Below are 9,215 nucleotides of genomic sequence, written 5' to 3'. Positions count from 1 at the left end.
CATCATACGCACAAGAGTTACAAAGTAGGTTCTACCTCACACACAACCCAACAAACATGTAAATAACATAAGTCTTCATATAAGCTCTAGTTGGTTATGCTTAGAGTGTTCCATTTATGTACTTTGGTTAGGACCTTTGCCCAATGCTTCATCATTGTACGTATGCTCATTGCCTCATTAAGACTTGTTTGATCATTCTGTTTTCTTAGGTATTTTCCTGTTTAACATGTATTGAACTTGAATTTATAGATTAGATAATTTGAGGGACACTAATGGGTTGTTATCATCAAAACTTACTAGAATGGGAAACTTTACCCACTAAGACTAACACCTAGCACACCTCACATGCATATCATTGGTTCCAAATGGGTATTTAAGTCAAAACTCAAACTCAATGACACCTTAGATCGAGTGACCATAAGACCAAGAAAACACATTGGCATATTCTCTCAGCAAATTAATAATCTTTTCCTTTTCTTCTTCAGTTAGTAGTGTTCCAATTCTCACTTCTTTTCTCTCATTTTTTTTGTACTCAAATTAATAGTTTTGGTTGATTCTTTGTTTGGATCTATCTTCTTTTCCTCTTTTCCAACATCCTTCTGATTTCTAAAATAAATTATGATTCTTTATCATCATCTAATCCCTCATTTGTCTCACATATTAAACTCCCTATATTAGATCTTGGGTCATCTTCCTAGGCATGTGCAAAGTCATTACCCCTAAACCTGCATAGAAGATCATAGTAATAAAACACAAGCAAGATGATATTAATGTGGTATATGATGCAATGGATATGAAAGTTAATTGAAATGCCTTTTATTTCATTGAATGAAAAGTTCAAATGACAATATTTTTGGAGGGGAAAAGCCCCACTTTACAAGAGTATCACTCAATTAGAACAACCATCCTAAACTTTGCAAGCTATCTTAGCTCACTTTTCAAAGGACCATTGTTCTGATCTCACTCAAGCCTCATTGTTTTACACTCACTTGGTACCAAGCCAAGGTTCACTGAAACAATACTCACGCCAACCCACCCCCCCCCCCCCCCCCTTCCACAAAAAAAAAGGGGAATATACCCCAAACACAATAGAGTAAAGTTACAAACACCCAAGATTCTTTTCTAGCTAACATTTTTCCAAATCAACGAAGCTAGAGAGACTCAAATGTGTCTCAACCTATTTAAAAAGATTGTACAATATAAGCTCTTAAATAAAAAATACAACAAAAATTTTGGACAATTAAATGTCAAATATATCATCATATCATCTTCTTACAAGTACAAATGTATGTATTTGATTAATTCTTCAAGCTAGACAATGCCATGTATAGAGTTCATTATAGGTTCATTCATCCAATAGAGAGCAATAGCACCCAATGGCGCCTCTAATAACCATCAAATGAACAATGGCAATTTTTACATTTGAAGTATGTACCATCCAAACAACCTAATAGGAAAAGCTAAGACTTCCAAAGAAGGATTAATTGATTTCCAAGAAAATTCAAATTCTTGGATTAAACATTTGATGTGACATTTTGATCATTTAAAAAATAATAATTATCACAATTTAAGCTTGATAGTTTGTTAACGATTTAAACAAGGTTAATTACTAGAAATCATTTAAAATGATATTCACATATAATATCCTCATATATCTAAATATCTATAAATGCATCTGTGAATGCATTTAAAGTGTTTTTATACTTACTTCTGTATATGCATATATCATAGCATTTATATATGCATTTGTAATTTCATCTATATGCATCCATCAATGTATGTCTAGTCTTATATTGTAACCAAAATCAATTAACTTTACACTTACTCATATTCATATATCCAACCATATAACTCATAAAAATCCAATCCCAACATATTGGATACCAGAGTGAGAATTTGAATGTTTTCCTTTAAACAAAGATTTTAAGGCCAAAGCGCTCAAATTGACCTGATCATTTTTTTTTTTTTGGACTTTATAAGAAAATTTGAATGAATGATAAAACATAGGAGGGCTTTGGAAACCTTTTTTAACTAAAATAAAATTGACAAATACAATGAAAGAATGAATAAAAATTGAGCTTAAGAAAAAAGGGAAACAAGTTGGAAATGGCCACAGGGCCTTATGTATTGTGATTGATAATATTTTTATTGAATCATTGATAGACAATGTCATCACTCATGCCCACATTAATTGACATAAAAGTTGCAATGAATTGTAATGCATGGTAATAAATCAAGAATTAAATCTTTTGTTCCTTACATATATATATATATATATATATATATATATATATATATATTTACATAGTATTGAGTTGTAATGGTTTAGCAAGGCAATGGAGATTCACGTGTAAATAATATAATTTGTGAGACCCATAGGAAGTGTTCTAATAATTGCTAATGGTTGACATGTAAAATAAAGCATGAGATGTAGGTTAGAAAAGCATATGATTTATAAATTAAGTTGACGATAAAAGTGTCTCCATACAATTTTTCTCATGTTTCACGCAAACAGTTCATATTTTAACATACACAAAGAAAACTCATTAAAACAAGATGGATTACCATGCAATATTTTATAAACTCATGCTCTTAGTTTATGGGTTATAATGCCTCAGATGGTTAGATGCATATATAGACATGAGCATCCATTAGGTCTCAAAAGGGACCGAGGAAAAGGAGAGCCGTAGCTTTAGAATTGCTTAAAAAATGGAATCAATCCTAAAGCAATTTTGTCTCCTTTCATGTGTGTCTTGTACAATAAACTTTCCCCGGTGTGGTAAAAAAAAAACTGTCCAAATGACTTTACTTTTGTCCATAACTCTAGAGTAAATTTTAGCCGACTAAGTGTAGTTTTAATCTATAAATGCACTATTTTAATCTATTGCATAATGCTAACCCACCGAAAAAAAAACAATACAACCAGTATGAAACAAAATAATATTGAAAACAAATTCAAAATGATAAATTAAATTTGGAAGAAAAAAAAAAAATGGAAAGAACCATTCGGAAGCAATGTTCATGGCAAGAAGAACAATTACCCCCCTTCTGTAAATGTTAAAGCCCGCATATTTACCCTCACAATCCAATCCAATACCTCAAGATTTCTAAAAACCCACAAAGAATAAGGTCAAAGTCGAGTGCATATTGTTGACATATACTCCCATGGGCTGGACCTTTTGAAATCAAGGTGAAGCATATGTATAAGGAAAATCCGAGGTTAGTAAATAGAGAAAATAGTTGAAGAGTTTAAAAGAGTGAAAACGAATTAAAGAAATAAAAAGTTAATTGTACATCGGAGAGCTCAAAGCCAAAGTGTTTCATTCTAATAAATTTCAAAAGATTGTACTTGCGAATATATTATTGTCATTAGGAGACTTGTGACAAAAGAACTAGAACTGCCTTGAACATTGGCTTTTAGGAGTGGTATAATTTGAAGGGCCAAAAATAGTTATCTTCCTTCAGATTATGTCAAAGGATACAAATTTCCTAGAAATTTTAAAAACTTTATGACCCTTCGCATTTGATTTTTGGGCCCTTCTAGCCCCTCAATTTACCATCAACTAACCAAATAATTTTTTTAAAAGAAATTGACTATTTTGCCCTCCCCCTTTCTCATATAATTTCATCCCAATAATGCAGAATGCACTTATTTTGGAGGGGGGATTAGTTGGATATTTCAACAATATTTATGTCATTCAGGTGTGTCAACAACAAAAATGAAAAAGTAATCAACTTTAAAAATTTTATTTTGCTATTTGACAACAAATTAAGAGAAAAAATATAAGCGCCAAAAAAAAAACCAATAAATGAACGAATCATACAACCCGTTCATTTTGTGGAATGTTCTGCCAGTCTGTTTTGCGATCTGCCGTCGCATATTTGGTCTCTCAAATGAACCCACTTCATTGGGTTACATAATGTCAACCCAAACAAGCATTAACAATGCCAACCCCGACAGGCATTCTAGCTATAAAATAATTTAGCAATTTTTATCCTACTCCTTTCTGACCCTCCGAAACTTGAGAATAGGCAGCAGCGACATGCTGATCAGAGTATACAAAAAGTACAAAGAAATATCAGCCTTCCTTGCAAACAAATTCATCAGTAGAGAACGAATTATTCAAATAACACCTGCTGCTGTATTAGCTTTCCACCTATGAATAATTGGCCAGGAGTTTATATGAAGCCAATCCATTATAAAATACAAGCGCGTAAATTTAGCTATTAAAACTGGGAGAACCCCAGCATGTGTTAAAACTCATTACAACCACAAGAAGCTCTCGAGCCTCACCTGTCCGATGGAAACAGCCCATTCCACCAGGCACCACCACCACCCCCAAAACCATATCCCACACCTCTTCCCCCCCTCCCAAAAAAAATAATTAATAACAATAGTGAAATTATGGCTTGGAGCGGAGCAGTCCAAGTAACATTTAAACCCCCTCTTTAACATTCCAAAAAAGCTGGTGATGAAAATGCGGCAGTGTTCACATACAAACTATAAAGGTGGTTGTGGTTTGGGGTCCAACTGATTTCATTGATGCTTTGGCAAACAAATTAGTGATCTTCTCGATATTCTGGGTTCTCTTTCAAAATAACGAAACCTTCAAGAATGGGAGAAAGGGGAATATACCTGCACAAACCATTAACTAGTCGTAAAAATCAAGTAAACGGTGCTAATAATAATGATGATGATGATGATACTAATGCTAACAGCAAATGTGAACAAAAAGTTTCCAGTACTTCTCCGTAGCAAGTTCTGCTCTATCACCAGCAGCCAGAAGAACTGGGGTTGAGTGAGTCTGGAAACCAGTGATGGTCTTCGGTCGCCCAGCCTGGCCAACAACATCAACTGCTTGTCCCACCCGAACAGGTACAGAGATAGGTCTTAAGTTCTCATCCACAGTCATCAACATTCTTGGCTGCAACATCAGGAAAATAATTAAAAACAATGATGAGTCAACAATAGCATACACCCACACATCCCACCAAACATAAATGGCAAAGGAAATCACAAACTGAACAAACCTGCATTGCCAAAACAAGGAAGTAAAGAACATAATGATATTTTCCCAATATGATTGTCTTCAAATCCAAGCACGCATGCAGCAGGGTTATTATTCCAGCAAGTGCCATCCTGAAGGGTAAAGAGAGGAGAGATTTGAAATGAGCACGCTACAATGGAAACAAACAAAAAATTACAGCATGCATCATCCTCTCAAACAGGTCTCAAATGAAACACATGAAGGTCCAGGTCAAAATACGCTCCCGCTAAATTTGGGAGCATAGAGGTTCCCTTGCATTTGACATTGTGTGGAACTCAACAAAACTCAATACCCTCCATGCTTCCTGAAAGGAATCTCATGAAAGAATTGAATGAGGAACTGTGTTAGGTGAAAATTTCATGTATTGTTCCTGTAGAGCGGCATTAAGGGTGACTTCCACTATGACCACCATAAACATCCCATGTGTTTTTGAAAATTGTATCAATTTGAACAACATTCAATGAAATTTTGTGCAGAGATCCATTCAATTCCAGATAATTTCAAATCCAAGGCTCCAGATCCATACCCGAAACAAACACATCAGAGACCCAATTTTATGACCCCCTAACATGCACGTCAAATTTTCTACAGTTAATCAGCAGATGAGATGCAAATGTTGTGCAGAAGCCATATTTTTATGCATCCAGCTATGGATAATCCAAGTTATCCAACACCAATGAGTCAAAATATCAAGTATTTGGCCCTATTCTCAGGCTAATACAAAGGGCGAAATCCAAAAGATTTGCGCTAGACTACAAAACATACAAGTGAATGACTTACTTTTTCAAACTAGGCCAAATTTTTAGGGCAAAGATCATAAATGTTTACAATAGAATTAAGTTCAGAGTTTGTGTTGGAGGGCATTTGAACGCCCATTTGATATAACATCAGTTTGCACTGTTTTCCGTAACAGTTCAAGCCCATTGCAAATTTGCAAATATAATGCCAAATAAGCCAACAAATTACAAAAAACAAAACAGAATTCCAATCTAGAGATCCTGAAAAACTTCTTGAAAACCCCACATTCTACACTCCAGAATTTAAGAGAAGTTTCAAACTTCTTTGACAAGTTTCAATCAAGGGATCCAAATGATGCAAAATAAGTCCATCATGAAAAAGAAGTCTAAAATTAGTATCTACATATTGTATAAGAATTTTTTCAGCATACATCAACACATATGAAAACTTCATCCTTTGCAAGCCCTTTTACCAAAAGCCACTCATCTACGACTTGTCTTGCATATATACTCTTAATGCCCTAGGACAAAACAGTAACCCATAGAGGTCCAAATTTTCTTCACATTTTGCATTTGTAAATGTTTTGAAGGGTGTTTTTGAAGCATTAGAAAACCTAAATACATCTTCAAATGGGATCTCCACCCCCCCCCCCCCCGCCCCCCCAACACAAACACACACACACACACACACTCCCCTGATTATTTCAAGTTTTATCACTGGACAGTTTTTCAGATTCAATCTCAATTTCTGAGCTCCTCCTTTTCTTTTTGTGATCCTTCTCTTCCACAAACAACCAAGGAACTACATCTGTTTCTCTTTATTTCATTTGTAATTTCCAATTTTTTTCTTTTTTCAAACCAATACATACAATTTATTTTTATAAATTCTAACTAAAAATTCTGATTCCAAAAATGCTCATGCTTCACCTGTTTTGGAGTAAAGTGCCTGGACTTTAAAAATGGTAATTTTTTGAGGAAAGACTTACGGTGACAATAAAAATCGATCTAAATGATAAGGAGAAAGTGTTAATAAGCCCTTGCCCAAATGTACAAGACCTTGAGCAATTCGCACCTGTACAACAATCAAAATGAAATAAGTACATTGCTACAAAAGCCTGCAAAAAAGCAAGAAGCTGAAAAAACATTCATAAGAAGCCATACACAAAACAGAAGGCTGGCTTCTTTGTAGTAATAGCTCGAAAGATTGCGAAGCATCCCAGCTATTCTAGCATTGTTAGTGCCTGCACCAATCAAACCCAAGGAGATGACAGCAGCCTGCAGAATTCAAACGAACATCTCAGCCCTTTCAGCCTTCAAACGATAACTGATTTAGAAAAACAGCTAAAGATGACTCTAATCCCACATTACCATTGCTACTTCTGTATCGGTATCATGGCTCAGTCTGCTTAATGTGTCCATGACGTTAACCTGGTCAACACACCCAAATAAAAAATAGCTTATTCTATTTTTATTTATTTATTTTTGCACTTCTTTCAATTAATATCTGATCAACAAATTAGCAAGGTATAGTATACAAAGAGGAACAGATAGCTAGTCATGGCAAATGTCAATTGGACATGTAACTCTAGTGCAAATGTTTGGGAGTGACTCAGAAAAATCACAAATATCAGCATGGACAATAAAATTGCAGGGAGCAATGTGGATGAGAACAAAAGAATTAAAATAACTAATTTTAGAAACAAAAGTATTCAACACATTACGTTGTTGTTCCATTGATCAATCTCATCAAGTATCCAGATAAACTGCATCTAAAACTCATTCAAATAACAGCAGTATTGCTCCAGCCAGAACAGACAGCTTGTCAAGCACTTTAATGCTAAACTATCTTTAGTAAGAAAAAGGAATGCACCCTTGAGCATCATATCACAATCAAATTCACCAAAATGGGTGTTAGCTGCACTAATATCACAAGGCTGATTACCTTTGGGTTTGAAATGCAGAGGAGACCAAGAGCTAAAGGAACAGCCCTACGGATATTCTGCTCTCCATACTGCAAAAGATGCTCTAATGAACGAATTGCCATCTCAAGGCCCAGTTCTTCAGCCATTGCCACCATAGCAATTCCAAGTACAGCTGGACCTTGGTGGGTTTCCCCCTTTTCAAGATGTTGCGCACAGTGACCCAGAAGGGTTTGGACCTGCATCAAAAAACAGAATTAGCAAGATCAAGTACACAAGAAGAATCTCCACTAGCAATTGAGAAACACTAGCAAAAAACCTTGAGCACGTTCCCAGTCCCAGCATAAGCACAAGAAAGCAGGGTCATATCACAATATTTTCTGATTTTCTCGTTAAATGTTTTTGAGACTTCTGCTGTGGCCTCCACACTATCCTGTTAGACAAACAAAAATAACTTGAAGATGCAGAACAGTAAAAACCCAAGCTTTCATACCATATAGTTTCAATGAGCACACTTATATTACTGAAACGATGAAAACCCATATAAGATTTGCACAAAATTACAGACCCTAAGTGAAATCAATTACCTGTTTCCCAAGATACAAAAGACCAAGGCCTAGAATCAGAAGTCGAATGAGAGGCTCCCCCAGTTCCGTCTCACTTCGGTCCATTAGTGCAAAGACAATTGCCTGAGCAACATCTTCATTGCAAGAACCCACATATACCAATCCCAATGAGATTGCAGTGAAAGCAATTACATCAAGCGGTGCTTTTGAATCTCCAAGTATAGGAAGCAATTTGCAACGTATCTGACAACAAAGTTACTAAATCAATTTCAAGTGAAAGAAAATATGTGAATACAGAAAATATTATCAGCTTCTTTCATCACTTTTAGACAAACTAACTTCTCATGGGCACGACATACTGACGAGTGTGGGAAAAAGGTTTATGGTAGATAAACAATTTCATAGACGTGATTCCAGGGTGAAGCACAATAAGAGATGGAAGGAGAAAAGATCTTTGTTTTGGTTGCAGGGGACAAATGGAGTGATTCATGTCCAGCATATGTATATATTTGCAATGGCTAGCCAAATCCATTAACACACAAGAAGTAGGGATACTCACCATCTCATTTTGAGAACCTGCATATGCAAGGCCCAAGCCCATTATTGCACCTATTCGGATATATGGATCCTCCCTACTTATGTACTCACTTGAAAGAGCGAGAGCCTGAAAATAAATAAAGAAATAAAGAGGAATGAAAAAAGACTCATGAGAATTCAATACGTAGTTCAGCAGTCACATAGACATTTCACTGCATATAAAGTATGATAACAATTTAGAAACTCACAGGATCACAATCATTCTTAATACCACAGCTGACAATCCCAATTCCTATTAATGCACCAGCAATGACATGGTTGTCATTGCTGTGCAAGTACTTGTCAATTTGCGCAAGTCCAGAATCCACATCCCACAGTAGGATCATACCCTATAATAAGTAAAAACTA

The 9,215-nt window shown here is 35.4% G+C and overlaps 1 protein-coding gene across 1 annotated transcript in view; it reads right to left on the bottom strand.

The window, feature by feature from the left end:
- Positions 1-4,119: 4,119 nt before the first annotated feature.
- Positions 4,120-9,215, bottom strand: part of LOC131147949 (26S proteasome non-ATPase regulatory subunit 2 homolog A-like) — a 51,162-nt gene continuing 46,066 nt past the window's right edge. The window contains exons 15-25 of the mRNA XM_058097626.1: positions 9,056-9,196; positions 8,830-8,934; positions 8,292-8,513; positions 8,024-8,137; positions 7,728-7,943; positions 7,154-7,213; positions 6,947-7,060; positions 6,772-6,857; positions 5,032-5,140; positions 4,747-4,925; positions 4,120-4,636 (exon numbers count right to left, since the gene is read on the bottom strand). Of these exons, the coding sequence (XP_057953609.1) occupies positions 4,561-4,636; positions 4,747-4,925; positions 5,032-5,140; positions 6,772-6,857; positions 6,947-7,060; positions 7,154-7,213; positions 7,728-7,943; positions 8,024-8,137; positions 8,292-8,513; positions 8,830-8,934; positions 9,056-9,196 (1,422 nt within the window). The 3' untranslated portion in view covers positions 4,120-4,560. The remainder of the gene's footprint in view (positions 4,637-4,746; positions 4,926-5,031; positions 5,141-6,771; positions 6,858-6,946; positions 7,061-7,153; positions 7,214-7,727; positions 7,944-8,023; positions 8,138-8,291; positions 8,514-8,829; positions 8,935-9,055; positions 9,197-9,215) is intronic.

Source organism: Malania oleifera, chromosome 2 (assembly GCF_029873635.1).
Source record: "Malania oleifera isolate guangnan ecotype guangnan chromosome 2, ASM2987363v1, whole genome shotgun sequence".
In the NCBI taxonomy this organism is placed as follows: domain Eukaryota; kingdom Viridiplantae; phylum Streptophyta; class Magnoliopsida; order Santalales; family Ximeniaceae; genus Malania; species Malania oleifera.
The sequence above is the reverse complement of the archived record's forward strand: the minus strand, read 5'-3'. Positions and strand labels throughout refer to the sequence as shown.